The sequence below is a fragment of the Corvus moneduloides genome, chromosome 9 (genome assembly GCF_009650955.1).
Source record: "Corvus moneduloides isolate bCorMon1 chromosome 9, bCorMon1.pri, whole genome shotgun sequence".
NCBI lineage: Eukaryota > Metazoa > Chordata > Aves > Passeriformes > Corvidae > Corvus > Corvus moneduloides.
In genome coordinates this window covers 22,108,162-22,124,193 of record NC_045484.1, presented here as the reverse complement: position 1 = coordinate 22,124,193, position 16,032 = coordinate 22,108,162, and the positions used below count along the sequence as shown (strand labels likewise).

General features: G+C 38.6%; 1 protein-coding gene across 11 annotated transcripts in view; it reads right to left on the bottom strand.

Annotated features, from left to right (window-relative positions):
- The window catches only part of ST3GAL3 (ST3 beta-galactoside alpha-2,3-sialyltransferase 3), a 189,897-nt gene that overhangs the window by 103,438 nt on the left and 70,427 nt on the right, over nucleotides 1–16,032 (bottom strand). For all 11 annotated transcript variants that reach the window (XM_032118294.1, XM_032118291.1, XM_032118298.1 and 8 more), the window contains one exon: nucleotides 6,951–7,043. In XM_032118294.1, coding sequence (XP_031974185.1) covers nucleotides 6,951–7,043 — 93 coding nt within the window. The remainder of the gene's footprint in view (nucleotides 1–6,950; nucleotides 7,044–16,032) is intronic.

Here is a 16,032-nt window from a genome sequence, read left to right as displayed (position 1 = left end):
TGTTCAGCACTGCTTAGAAGAAAATACACCTGCTTCAACTTGTCCCTTTAAATTCAAACCTCAATAATGCAACAACGATATTTCCTTAGTCTTTGATGTGGGGACAGGTGAGAGGTGTGATGAAGATTCCAGGTCCAGCTTCCTCAAACACCCTTTTGGGCACTGGCACCCACAAAGTTCCTTTCAGAGCTGTGATTACAGCAGTTACTGGAACTCCAAATGTAACTGTGAGCTCTGAAACAACCTCTGTCCCCATCACAAACTATTCCTGAATGAATGCACAGGCACAGAACAAGAGACTTAAAGAAGGGACAGGGATTTGAGTACTCCCCACTCCCAGAGCAGTAGCAATCTCATTTCGAAGGAAAGCAGCAGACTTTCTCACAGCAGTGTCTGGGACACAGGCACCCTGACTTCAGTGGAAGTCTTGAGATGTGTCCACTCTTCGTTGAACACAAGCTGCTTTCACAGCTCAAATTACCAAAATTAACCACCTCAGTGTGCTTCAAAATGAGATGTACATTATACTTACATTTAGAAGACAAAAAAACCCTACTGTCAATAACTGATTCAGCATATATATATATTATATATGCTGAATATGTATATATATTAGAGAGATATATATATACATATATATTATATCTCTTAAAAAATTAAGATATACTACCCACTGCACCTGAAGAGATCCCAAGCTATGCAGCGGATGCGCCACACCAGTCAGGCAACAGTTTTTAATCCCTGTAGCAATCCTGTAGCAATGTAGTGGCACATTAATTATCCAGCCTATTTATTCATGAGCTCTCAGGAACCACATGAAGCTGCCATCCTTCTCTTTCCTCTGCTCTCTTTAAATAGTTAATCACAGAAGAAGCAGCCGTCACCTGCACTGACAGCCCCTAAGCACTGAGCTCATGCCCTGTCACTTCAGTACAAGCCCATGCTGGGCATGGCAGTAATTCATGAGGCACAGAGATAGACACGCATAAAGTCAGTTCTAAGAAAGGGTTAAAAATTCTCTTTTTAGAATGTTTTTTTTCTGAATATCTAAACAACAAAGCAGAAATGTGTGGGATGGACAGGTGCTATTGTGTGGTTGTTATAAGAAGCACAGCTTCCTGAAAGGAGATATGGAAATGAATGTGGAAATATTTAGGATCAGGGGACCACATTTTTAAATAATCCTGACTCCTACTAAAGCCCTTGCTGAAGCTCCAGTTCCACCCAAAGTCCCTATCGCCTATTTGCATATAAGAGTGGGTTTTTTTCCCTAAAGTATAAAAGCTGCAAAACCATATCTGTAAGACAGCAATAGCAAAGAAATTTTTGCCAAGCTTTGATGCGAAGGAGACAGGAGTCTACACTCTAAGAAAGGCCATCTGGTGCTGTCCCATCTATGCTCCCCCAGCCTGTGGAAATGGAGAAAGGCACAGGAGTCTATGACCTACCAAATCAAGGGGGAACTAAACATCAGAAAAAAAGACCCACAAAAAAATTACTTTAGAGAAAGCCAATGAAATTTCTATGGCTGGCATAAATCTGTGTCACGCACTCTCTGCTGATATGAAAGCTTTAAAGATTTTGAACTTTATGTACAAAGAAGCAATTCAGCATGAAATTATAAACCCAGAAGACTTTACATGACAGGAGACCATATCCTCTGAGTGAAGAGCAGGCTAGAGTATTGAAAAATAAGAGGGGAAAAAAACATGACTGTGAAGAAAATACCAATTGCTAATCAATAGAAAGTTCATACCAGGATAATCAAACAAACCAAACTGATTTTGTTTATGAAATGAGTTAAAGAGTTTTGTAATTCATATAAGGCTATTTCTTAGCACCAATTGACTAGAAGATGCTTACAGTCATATCCTTGGTGCAAAAATAGTCTTATGTATCTAAAACACAAATGATAAATTCACTCTTTTGGTCACAACACCAACAGATTTGTTGTATATTGAACTTCCCCTTTCTCCCTTATTTTGAAATACATTCAGATACTCTTTAAATCTTTGCCATGTTCCCCTACCAAACACAGATACACAAGTCTGCAGGCTGCAGACATTCCCTATTTATCGCCTCCTCTAATTTTTATTATTAGCTGCCAAATTACAAGAGCTTGTGGTTGGAAAATTGTAGCTGAGTACTGAGTAGCTGAACTGTCTCAGGCTGGCACATCAGCCACAAACTGTGGGCAGAGGTCTCTTTTCTCATTTGATAAAGAATAGGGCATAGAAAGAGCTGTACACAGGCAGCATCGTTTCCACAGCAAGGCCAGACATGCAGGAGACTGCAGGGTTACCACTGCAAATACAAGTTAGTGCCTTCTACAAAAAGGTCAAAGCATTAACTCCAGACTTGTAGGTGACCTCAGACCAACTAAAACAGTATAATTCACTGAACATAGTAGTCTAATTCACTGACCTACTGATGCCATTTTACCAAACATACTTGCCATTTTTTTTGTAGCATTCTGAAACCAGTAACCTTACTTCAGGCACTTTGAGTGATTATCTGCTGTTGGGAGATTTGCAAGAGGCAGAATTGTACTGTCCTGGAAAGTGAAAAATTAGATAACTCCTTCATTTACAGTGAGCAGCAGACGCAGCCCAGCTGGCCAGACCTTACACTGAGATGCAGGACTGAGATCATGCACCCATTTCTCTTGGTGGGGGAGCCACTGTCATGACTCAGATTACAGCACGTTTTTCTGAAGGGATGTCACTCTGCTTTTAAGGCATAATCATGAAAAATAAACCAGAAAAGAAAGGCATGGGCACCAACGTATTAGACCAGGCATCCATTTTGCCCAATACTTGACTCCAGTTAAAAGCCTAAGAAACAGAGTCAAGGTACATGCTTCCCTCAACATCCATTTAGGATGTAACTTAGAGAGCTCCATGCCTGAATACTTAAGAGTATATTTTATTTTTTTAATCTTTTGCCCACTATGGAGCCCATTCTCAAAAAAATGTAACTGGGAATAGCATGAAATAGCACTTACCTTTATTTATTTTGAACCTGGAGCACAATATTTGCATTTAATATCTCCAAATCTTATCAAACCATGTCATTCAGTATGTTATACAGGCTTGTGAATACCCTCTGCTTGCTCTACTTCACAGAGTATAACTAAGGCACAACTAAGTCCACCACACACCACAAACTGTCAGATCAGTCTTCTCCACAAACACTATGTTGTATCTATCAGAACTGAATTTGGCCAGCTGTTTTCTTGCCCCACCACTTACCACTGTGAGATCCCTCTGACATTCCTCACAGTCAGCTTTTGGTCTTACCACCTGGAAAAATATGCCAGTGCTTTATTATTCATCCTCCATTCCAGGTAGTTTATGAGCACCTGGAACAGCAGAGATCCCAGCACACTTTGTTCCAGAGGACTCCAGGAGTAACATCCCTGTACTGTCCAATCTTCTTATTTTTTCCATACAGTTTCTGCTATTTACCTAGTCACTACCTAATCACTAAGGATTACACCCAGTTTAATTTTCCAAAAATCTTTGAAACAGCAAATGTCTGGTTGTTTTTCATTTTTTGGGCTGGGGTCAGTTTGCTTGGGGTTTTTGTGTGTATGTGTGTGTGTGTGTATGTATTATGGTTTATCTAAGAAATCCACACGTATTGTATTAGTTAAATCACCTTTATCAAACGCTAATCCAGTCATTCAAACAACACAAGCAGATTTATAGGGCAGAAGTTCCTGCTGCAGAAGACAACTTGTCTCCTCTCTGTGTACAAGCACTAATTCCATTCTTTATTTTTAGGTTCTAAGAAGAGCCTGATACAGAAAGCAGGCTTGCTCTTAGCTTCCACTTTCCCAAACAACCCCCTAGACCCTTCTTGAAAAGCCCAGCACGTTGCTGCTCTTCATTCTTCCATTCTAAGGCCAATTTAAGCAATGATTATACGCAACCGTGTGTAACTCGGCAACTTCAACACCGAGTTCCTCACAAAGTGAGAACTTTTCCTAGCAATTCTTTGTGCTAGGAATTCACTCCAAAACGTCAAGCTTCTGTCACTTTCCCCCAGCCTGTCCCCTGGAAATGAAGGGTCCACAGGGGAACTGTTCTGCAGTGAATACCAATGCAAATAACTTCTCTGCTACAGCTTTACCTTCCCTTAGCTCACATGTGATATTATGACTATCTATCAGCTCATCGGGATATCTGACAGGCTTTCTGCCTTTGACAGACAAAAAGCTTTATTTTTTTTTTTAATGTCTTTACAAAGTTGTTCCTCAACATTTTTTTTGCTCTACCTCATTATGGTTTATATTTAACTTGCCAAAGTTAATGCTCTTTCCTATTCTCCTCATTTGGATACAACTTCTGCTTCAGAAAGATGACTTATTTCTAGAAGTCTTGTTTACTTTACTGTTTAAGCAAGTCGTTGTTCATTTTTGTGGCTTTTCTTCCATCTCTTATTGCCCCTCCCTTCTCACACTTTACCATTGAAACTGCACACAGTATTCTAGAAATGTTGGATTGTAAGGTTTTGTATTTTAATTTAAGTTGGTGTTTCACACAAAATTCTCAACTTATTTGGGCACATATCGACTTGAGATAGCACTTCAGAAATGGTATTTTGTTAAGATAATGTGAAGGTTTCTCTGTTTCCAAAACAGGTTTTTTTCTATCTTGAAGGTACAATCTGCATTTGTTCCTCCCAGATGTTTTATTTCATGTTGGATATATTAGCATATATTTTGTTGGACTTTGGCCATTTAAATCAGGGAATCCAGATTGTTCTCTAGAAGTAACTGACCTTTTATTTAGTACTCTACAACCTGGGATTTTTTCCAGATAGGATTATTGATGAAGGGATCAAACATTGCTAGAATGAGAACTGATTGACTGAGGACCTCATACAAACAAACAAACAAACATTTAGTCGTTCTTTACCATCAACCACATTTTTGGATTTCTCAGGGCATTGCTCTTTAATCCATCCAGTGCTTGCTCATGCTTGGTAAAGTCTGAACTCTCATTTTTACCAGTAAAAAAACACTTATGAAGAAGAGCTACAACCTCTGAGAAATATTTATTCTATTTCAACTATTTCCACTATATTTTGCCTATTTACATTTAAAATTGCACTAAGAAGTCAGGAACCTTAAAATGGGAAAACATTTATTCATTTTATTCATGCTTGAAAACAGCCAAACCAACTTTATCCAAATATTAAAAACACCCAACAAAAACACACATTTTACAGCAAAGACCAAGCCTAAAAAATGTCAGCTGTAGAGATGATGGTTTCCTAATGACACAATCAACTGAAAACAAAAGCTAGAATAAAACAAGCCATGCAGCTCAAATCTTTAAATGAACAAGCAAGAGAATTTGGCTTTAAGAGTTCAAAATATATTGAATACCTGGCTTGGTAATATTAACTTTGCATAGTTCTCTGACTACAAGGAAAGTTGCAGAAGAAAAAGAATTTTAAGTGCAGCATGGAATTTTTTTCAGAACTACTGGTCAGCCATCCTTACAGCAGTACTCAGTAAAATAATGAAATGTCCAACACAGAACTCAACTCATAAAGAAACCCAAGACACCACGGGAAAAAATGTCAACATTAGTGAAATTTTAGGGTCCATGTTAGATGAGCACCTGAACATTACCTGGTGAGATGCTGTCTTTAAAACTGTGAATATGATTTTTCAGTGTATGACCAAGACAACAACCCCTTGCTTCAGCTAGAGACACGTTTGTACCCCTTTGCACGGAATTAGTTCAATGCTGTGAACTACTGGGAGAAGGTGACTGAACAGAGATCTGTAAGCAGCTGTTGAGGGAGAGAATAAATATCACTTCAGATTCTAGGAGGCTGAAAACCTCCTTCTCAAAGCCAAAGTATTTTTAAAATTAAAATAAGATTAATAGTTTTGTAATAATGAGTTCATCCTACTCTATACTATTTACATTTCACATGTACACAAACACAGATTTAAAAGCACTCACTTTCAGTTCTAGTATTTATATTCTAACCAGAGTTCCAAAATTCTCACAGAAGATAATACTGATAATTGTTCGGTTTACACTGGTGATGGAGAACTTTAGTGTTTTGCTTTGTTTTTAAGGCTTGTCTGTAGTATCTACTGGTAACAAGGCAATGTCAGATTTATTTTTTTATTTTAAAAAAGCTTGCAGACACCATGCTTGTCAACAAAAACAAAGACAGAAGGATACCACCAGTTTGAGGCTTGGCTTGAAGGCTGTGATCACTCAACTTAACCTTTAGATGCACAGGTCATGGAAATTCCCTCCTCAAAAGAAATAAAATATCTCTTTTGGGAAAGTGCCAGTTCTGTTAAACAGTCCTCAACTTCTTTTGCCAAAGAGATCATTGCACCACAGCATCTCTTCCACGTGTACAAGAAGCTTGTACAATGGTCAAATTTTCCACTCGATGAACCAAACTGAAATCCTTGAGCCTCAACAGATTAATGTTCCTGCCAATGTATCTTCTGAACTGTCTCCCAGCAATTCTACAAACTCCAGGCACCTGAGGGATGCTCTACCCTGCTCACCCAAGAACAAAAAAACCGAAAACCAACCAACAACAAAACATCACACTTTACCATCTACTCCAGATAACCATGACCAAAGCTTCCAAAGCATTGCATCATCTGGTATTAGCAGTGAGCTCAACCACACATTTGTATCATGCACAGACAACATAATTTGTTTTATTACTCAACATCCAGAAGCCTCTACTCTTTGAGCAAAGTCCTAGTCGGACTGAAGTCAACTAAGCCACTGCCACTGACCACTCAAATAGTCCAGAATTTCAACACCGGTCTCTCTTTGAACCAATCAAGTGACAGAGTAATGACACTTTTCAAGACAAACTCTGCCCATCACCTACCTTGAAGGATGAGAAGTCATATGGGGAAGTGGGAAAAAACTCCCACAGTGATTACTTACTTTGGGAAGATGACAGTCATGAGCGCTGATGCATAGCCTGGCTTGCACACTCCCTCAGAGAAATTGGCATACTTTGATGCCAGTTCTGGAGGCCTGTGGAAAAATGAGTACAGAATCAGGACTCTTCTGGCTATGAACTAGTTTTTGCAATCATCCAAGTAATTTTTCTCCTTATCACTTTGCAGAAAACAGCTGCAGGGAGTAATAGCAAACACAGACCATTATTTATTTGTTGCACTATGGCATCGCAGAACAACAAACAAAGGAGAGAGGTGAAGAGATCTGAAATACCACTAAACCACTAGTTTTGCTGAAAGATTTTCATAGCTAGCAAGGCAAATCTCATAGCTATCAAGAAAAATATCAATATATCATTTAGACTTCAACCTTTCAAAAGCAAAAAAGACATAAACAGCACTTTGCTTTAGCTACTTTTCTAAGTTATGATCAAAGTTAAAATTATAGAAAAGTATTATTTCAAAGATTACTTAAAGATAGTTTCAGGAATTTGAAACAAAGCTCCAAGAAGTTCTGGCAGGGTATCATCAAGGGATAAGTGCTTTCAGTATTTGGAAGAGATGACATTGCTGCTACTTTGTTGAGGTATGTCTGAATTCAGCTTGACTAGTGACTCTTGGGCCAAATTTAGAATATGCAAGGTGTTTTTTTCATTCAGTTTCTGTACAGAAACAAGATCAGCAACTTAATTAAAGATATTTCAGTCTAGCACATACATTTACCATAGGTCTACTGAGTGATCTGAAAAAAAACATTTTGTTTCCCTGTTCACCACCTGCAACAGTTTTACATTTATCCATTTCATGAAAGCATTACAAAGGCTAATTCACTTGTGCTTTCAAAGTAACATTAGATATCTTAGTGTCAGCCACAATATGAGAATTGTTAATATTCCTTCAAAGAACAACATAAAAAGCATTTACAGTTCCATGCTCAACATTCAGTGGAAGCTGCAAAGACTCCATCGATAACGCTGTTCTTGCTACATCATTATCAGCAACAGGCAGGTAATGAAAGGTTTTTCCTCCAGTTTAACAGTAGGAGTCAAATGAAGGTGACAGTGCAGATCCACAGAGCAGCTCCACAAAATCAGTTCTGAAGAGCCTGTTATTATCACAACCATTTTCTTTCCCAGGCATCACCAATATCACTTAACCAGCAAACTACTGCTAACTGCAACAAATGTGGATTCAGAGAGCTTGAAAATTACATATAGGAAGGACAGTAACTCCATGCTGAACTGACAGTAACTATTCTTCTCATACTGGTCACGCATCACCTCTCAAGAGGCCAGTAGCCACTTCTGATGACGTGAACAATAGATGGACAAACAATTTTACAACTAGCTGCATACAGTACAAAACCTCCTATAGGAACTACGGGAGAATGGTCTGGTCTCTCTGTATACAGAACCCCTGTAATTCCAAATATATCGATATATACAGAACCTCTATGGTTCTTTAAGAATAAAATCTATTTCTGCTGAATAAAAATCTAAACCTTCAACAGCAGGAAGAAAAATAAACTGGAGAAGATAAATAGTCACTGGAAGTATTTAATTTCTTAAGACCTTGTAAGCTAAAAAGCACCATAAAAAGCTTAAGAACACGGATCCTATTTAATTCTGCCACAGATATCCTGCATAGCTATGGTCCAAACATGTAATATTTTACTATCAAAATTCCTTAACTATAAGATGGCAGAACAATACATTTGGCCATTTACATTGTCAATTATTTACAATAAAAGTTTAGATATCTCTAAATATATTATAAAGACATGGAGAGAAAGAGACAGGCGTAACATTATCGAGCACAACCCAAATCCATTAATTTGGATTCCATAGGTGACGATGTGATATCATAATACATTTCTCTAAATGAGAGAGATGAGAAAACATCTGAGACACGAGCATCCAAAATAATTTTCATTCTTACGCCAGTCAGGATCTCTTTATAAATAGGCACATGAAGCAAAGGCCTGTTGCTGACAAAACAGAAGGTTCTAATGGTGCTAAAGTATATCTCCTGACACAGACAAAAGGGAAAGCAGGATGTATGGATCACAGCTTGTTGGAGCATTTCAGATACAAAGAAATGTGGGAAATTTTAATTTTTATCAAGCAAACCTAAGCATTGCTAGAATTTTATTGTTTAGGCAACATACAGAAACCCCTAATACCAAAATCTTCAAAAACAAGTAGAAAGCAACTGGAATTTATCTGCAGCCACCACGGTAGTGAGTCATTGCTGGCAAACTTGTAAAACTATTTCAACAGCAGGCCTGTCTCAAATGACCTCAGTGGTCACACAAAATATCTTGTGCCACAAGCACAGGCATTTTTCTCTTTTCTGATTTAATGGCGCTTTCATTATCAAATTAAAATGTCACTCAGATGCCCATCATGGTGTTTCTGCACAAGAATAGCAGGCTGAGACCCTCCTGCATTGTGAGCCCACAGAATGCCAATCTCTGCATCCTAATGGGGGGGGAGCTGTCAGAACAAACCCACAAACCCACAAAGACACTCAGAGCTGCTAAACCCAGGCCGAGCTGTTAACATTTCTTGGATGTGATGAAGTTCATGATCCAAAGTGCCAGAGGCAGAACAGTTCTCCAAGCCAACTGTAGCTGCCATCTCGTATCATTCAACATTTGCTCATCTCCTTTCTTCGTGCCGCATTTTGAGTCAGCAAGCTACAGAAAACTAGAAAGGGGCACTCTACGTTTTAAATCCATCTAGGGACATGTTTTATTTGTTCAATCTCTTTGAAATATGCATTGCATACTGTCACTGCCAACATGCTCATAATGATAAGCCCCTAGTAGGTGTAACCCAGAGCAAATTTAGAGTAAGGCTGGATACAGCCTTGCTGTTTACCATCCTGCTACCAGATGAAGCTCTCCAAGTTAACATCCCTTTAGATATATACATTTGCTTTGTGGGTATTTTTTTCTGCAAGATCTACAAATCTTGCAGAGATCGGTCTTCCGTAAATCAGGATGCAAAACATCCTGCGTGAAGTATCCCGTCGAGAACTACACACCTTTCAAACAAAGCCAACTTTGAAAAATCACACTGTGTTAGTAGTACATGGTACTGTAATAAAAGAGCTGTACAGAACTGAAGTCTACAAATGAGCGTCTCCTTTGTATTTGATGACAATGTGCCTACCACACTGCTGCATATATTGCTGCATATATTGCTGCTTCTTTGACGATGTTTTTATGTCCAAATGGGAAAACCAAACACTATTACTTTCTTAGTGCTTTAGAAGCTAGTAAACAGCTTCATCTCTCTAGCCCCATTACTGTGCCTGAACTCCAAGGCCATCCTGATAATCCAGCCAGCCAGAACCATCATGATGCTTAGGACAGAAGGGTGCAAATCTGTACATCTTCCAGGTCCAGCTACATTATTCCAGCTCCTGATGCTCATGCTGGGCTGAGGTAGTTAAAGAGCTAGTGGAGACAGCAAAAATAATATAATTAGATGACACTGTGGACCCTTCAAATTTTGCTCAGATTTGCTGCAGGAGAAACCTAGTAAAGTAAAAAATTGCTCCAGAATAAATGAGAAAAACAAATCAGTCAGTAACTGTAAACATCTGCTGTTTTAAACAAGTGCCTGCATGAGGGTGAAGTTAAAGGGAAGTAATTGGCTTATTCCGCTGAAGAGAAAATGCACTCTTGCTTTTTTTTTCCTGACTTTTCTCTTATGAGACCAGCACACATCCTGAATTCTTAAGATTTTCTGTGCTTCTCTACACTGTTATGTGGACATCAATCTTAACAAAATTTCACAATTTGGATAAGTTAAAAATCCAGCTGCTTTCAGAGGATTTAGAAAAAGTAACAAGATTTTTCCTTCTGCTTGCATTTGGCAGATGTGTGCCTTCTTTTAATCTCAAATATGAAAACGTCACCATGGTTAATTCCTTCATCGTGTCCTGATCAGGGACATCATGTCATCCTCATAAGACTGGAATCTAAATCCTTTTTAAAAAGAAGTTAGTAATACAACTCAGTGTTTAGATTACTAAAATAATGGCCACAACTAAGCTCATATAATTGAATATTACAAAATCTGCTTGAAGAGACAGTTTTGATGCTTTCCCTTTCCCATGGAATTTAAATTGTGGATTGTAAAAATCAAAAAACTTCATCTACTTGAGATCATCTTATTTGAGAACTGATGTCTCTTGCTGCTACTCTTGCACATAAAATATATGAACTGACACATTTCTGAAACAAGGAAAAGGAGTTCTTGGCAATGAGCTCTCTGGGCTGACCCTTCTTGGGGTTTCTTTCTCTTCGGTTCAAAATAACCTGAGTGTTATGCCTACAGAGCAGCTCTACAAAGTGTATGTCATGATACATGAAGAATGAACAGGAGATAGGATGAGAACATGAAATGAAGGCATATAAAACACAGTGAGGTGTTATGGAGCAATAATGAAATAATATTAGCACATAATTTTGCGGATCACTAAATGAAAACAGTTAATGCTGAGACCCCATAGCTATACCCTGTGAGATTCAGAGCATTTTAATTTAGGTAGGACTCCCTGGGTCAGATGTATCTACCACATACAGTCATGGCTCAGTGTTGGCCAAAAGACAATTTTGTAGACTCCTGGAATAAAACTTTCAGTTCAGTTTCCCTCAAATAAGCCAAGGGATACATTTCAATCAGCATACAGTAAGAACTAGTTATGGGATTTGCTTCAAAATTGGAAGACTGCTCCAAAAAAGACACTACTGAAGACAGATGCAGAATGGCTAGGGTGTGCATTTGTATGTATTTCAACTAACATCAAAAGGACACAGACAACTGAATAGTATTTGTTTTGTACATCACTTATAGCCTAACAAATAGACAGCTTCCAGTCCTTCATATTCTTTTTCATAATATCATATAAGCTTGTAAAGCAGTGAATTCCATTTGATAGGGAAAATACCACCAGTTTACTTAAAGGCAGGGGAGGACACCTTCAGAAGGTTTGGTGATGCAGCTCCTCAGTTACTGCTACTCAGCCTGAGGAGGAGAAGTAATTTACGTTCACCTACAGAGTAGTCAATCCCATACACCAGTAACAGCAGGGGACTGAAAAAATGCATCTCCACATCTGACTTTATAAGTAGAGTCACAACCATCATGTCACTCAGGGGGAATCCCCTGGAATGGAAGACACTGCCACAGAACCCTCCCCTGGGGTACATGGCTGGAGATCCATGCTCACCAGGAGCACAGTGCGGGTTGGGAAACACCGAACAAGGATTTTAAGAAGCTCCAATTACAGCTCTTACAAGTTTGCAAACTTGGGTTTAAAGAATTACACAGCCTGATCATTTGATGTTTGCTATTTTCCATCTGAGGAAAAAGTAAACAAACAAAAGAAAGGAATGAGTAGATAGAAAGAAGACGAAAAGCAAAATGCTTACATTGAAAGAGATGGGAACTGCATCTATTGCCCTATAGCCAGCAAAATAAATGTAAATATTTTCAAATGTTACTCCAGTATGTAAGCAAATTCCCCAAGGAGGTTGTATGGCCAAATACAAGGAAAGATAGACCAAATCCCTGTTTCTAAAATGACATGATGAATGGTAAATTCTGCTTCTCTACAAAGAACTGTGGCTTCTGATGAAATTAATTTACAATGATAATCAACACGTAGTTTTATTTATTTATTTGGATTACTCAAGAACAGCAGCTGAAGAAGATTAGGTTACATTAAATTGGCCCAGGATGAAAAAGTTTGGAAGACATTCCACCAGAACCCATGACCCGCCTTCCCAGCCCTGAAGGAAGAGATGACACGAAGCCAGTTCTGCCCTTGGGAAGTGCAGGGCAGGCAGAGGGGCAGGGACAGCTCAGAGCAGTAACACTGCAATGCCACTCACCCTCTGAAATGCCATCTTTGCACAAACACACTGAAAAGGCTTCCACTCACGAAAAAATCATGAGGATCCTACTTCCTTACTAAATTCCATTCCTGGTCTTTGCAACAGTAGAAATTAGATCACTAGGCAGAAGAAGGAATTTCAGATTAGTCTCAGCAGTGCTAAATGCATAAACATCTTAAGAAATACAGCTATAAGTGATTTCTCTATCAGAAAGGAGTATCTCATTGTACCATCCCTTATAGTTCCAAGGACCAAGAACCCTGCCTGGAGCTTCTCAATTAATAACCTTTTATCAATGCCTTAAAAAGTGTCAGGATCCTTGTGGAAAAAAGAGTAAGAAGTTTTCAAGGTAGACAGCTTTTGTTTGTTTAAGTAAGTAAATAAAGAAACAAAATCCTGAGTTTAACAAAATCCAGATTTAAAGGATGAAGATAAAAAAACCCAGCCAAAGTCCATGGCACATTTTGTATGTGACCTCATGCTGCATGCTCCTCCAAGATTGAGTAATATCCCCGACCACCTGATCTCCTTTGGTTTTCGTAAAATTTCCCTTTTTTAAAAAAAAATATTCTGTTTTGGTTACATCTTACCTTCAAGACTAGTAGCCCAGAGAAAAAGCAGGATTGTGTTCAAATAGACACAGATGAGGAGCAAAGAAAACAGTCCATTCCAGAGTTTGTTTGTGTTTTTAAAGAAACGTGGAAAGGAAAAAACAACTGGATAGAATACCAATTGTTAGACTAAACAAAAAGCATGAAATACAGAAATTTTATTTTCACAGAAGGCAGCTGCTTACCAAACAAAGAAAAAAAACATGAAGATGACTGCTCCCTGAGTTTTTGATAATTTACTAATCTTTGGACAAAAAACTTATAACTTAATGATGAAGTAACTTGCTGACAATCAACACAATTCCTCAATGTATATTGCTGGACTTTTATCTATTCTAGTTTCCATAGTCCAAAATTACTGGGTTTCCATTCTCAGTGATAAGTATCAGCATTCTGGCTTTACAGACAGGAGACAAGGATAACGTAACGGAAGATAACCACGCTGTTTGGAGATGGGGCATGTTAGGACTCAGTAGTCAATAAAAACTCTCTCAGCAGTCAACTCCAATTCCTAGCTGAACTCCTTTCTCAAGAACTTTCTAAAGAATGTATAAATGAACTCTTGTTTCCCCAAAGCCAGAAATTATAGTGCTCCCTGATATTAGGCCATGTGATTCTCAAAACCTGCAAAAACTAAATGCTGTGATTCTCTATTTAAACACCTCTCAAAAACCACTGCTAGTGCAATGGCCATAAGAAGTGAGGCAATTAAAAGTCTAATAGGAAATAAAATGCTCAGCTATCACACCCATTTTTGGCCAAAGAAAGGGATGGAGGAAGACAAATTGCAATGCCATAATTTTGTTGCTGTAACCTGTAATTCTTTATCACCAACCCTCATTTGTTACATCTACAAATGGGCAATGCTTTCTTTGGACAGGGAACAGTTTTTCTACTTGCAGTGTAATAAACCCAGCAGTGTAGGTCCAGGAGAGACAAACAAGTGCTAAAGAGATGGAAATAAATAATTCAATCCAATTAGAATCCAGGAATCCTCTATTCAGACCAACAGGAATCAGTACATCTGAAAACAAAGATACTTCCCCAAAACCCACAGCTGTGAGGAAAAAAAAAAGTTCAACTAAGAATTCCTAGAGCAGCATAGACAAAATTACAGTTTTATGCCTGTGGATTTGAGTGTCAAAATCCAGTGCTTAGCAGTTCCAAATGCCAAATGAGAAAATCTCTCACACTAAGGTTTTAATCACGAAATCTTTCTTCAGAAAAATGTAGCTCATTTCATTGTAGAATGCACCAAGCTATGGATTCAGTGTTTTGCTAGGTGTGAGAGCACACTAGAGCACAGCAGAATATTATGGAAAATATCAACTGTGATTTATTATTCGCTATTTCCCATATCATTGGAACATCAAGCAAAATTATCCTGAAGACAGTAAAACAGACAAAAGGAAGCACTTTGTTATATAACAGGCAGTTAATAGGCAGATTTCTTTACATCAGTATGTATAGATGGGATCAAAAGCTATTAAGAGGTCTAAGAGCATCCCCAGTTTGGGAAGACCAAAGCTTCCTCCCCCTCGGAAGCTGTAGATCGACACTGGAGCAAGGACAGCCTCACAGTTGTGTATTTTTCTCCTTCCCTACACAATTCTATGGAGCATTTTGAGACAAGGTATTGGAGCAGGTGAGTCTTTGGTCTGGCCATTTTTATTTTCCTACAACAAAAGTTCAACCTTTTCTGTTGCAGTAGCAGATCTATTGCACAGGCAACTGGAAGACACTAAACCTTAGGGGAATAAACTCCACTTGGAAAGATCTCTCTCAGCTACTGAGAGAGATGGAAATCTAACACAAACACTTCACAACACCCTCCCTTTTCAGTTTCTTCAGTAAGGGTGATAAAGGCCACCCTTTAAACTTTTCTTTGGAAGGTCTGGACAGCCTGGGAAAAAATATCTACTTAATGCCTCTAAACAAAAGAAAAAGCCAACTTGATATGGCAAGGGTGCTTCCCCCCCCCCTCCAGGCTGGACTGAAATTCAGAGGAAAAAACCACTGGTCAGTGAATAAAGTGCTCTAGATGGTATGCAGAGGTGACCTCACAATTGGGGAATGTGGTTTAACAGTAGTTTTACAAAATGCTGTATATAGTCATGAGGTTTTGAGTTTTTCTCACTCCTCCTTCTGAAGCAGTAGTCCAAAAAAGGCTGTCTCTAGTGACCTGTATTAGAGACAGATGCCATGAATTCAAGCAGACATCAATTAATCTAGTAAGTAGCACATCGAAGCCTTAAGAAGAGGGACGCTACATATTGGCAGGAAAAATGTTTCCTCCAGAAATTTTGCTGTAAATACAGAACACAATCCTGACCTGAACGAACCCTTGCAGTTACTGTGAGTAAAAGTGCCCTCACAAAACTAACAAAAATCCAAACTGCTTTAGGGAAAATAGAGAATAGATGGAGCCTTTAACAGGAAGAACAGCTGCAGAATCACCGAGATCACAAAAGCCTTCCTGTTTACTCCATACATTGTTCAAGTGAATGCTCTTCTGCTAAGATAAATGCTTTTTTTTTTCTTCC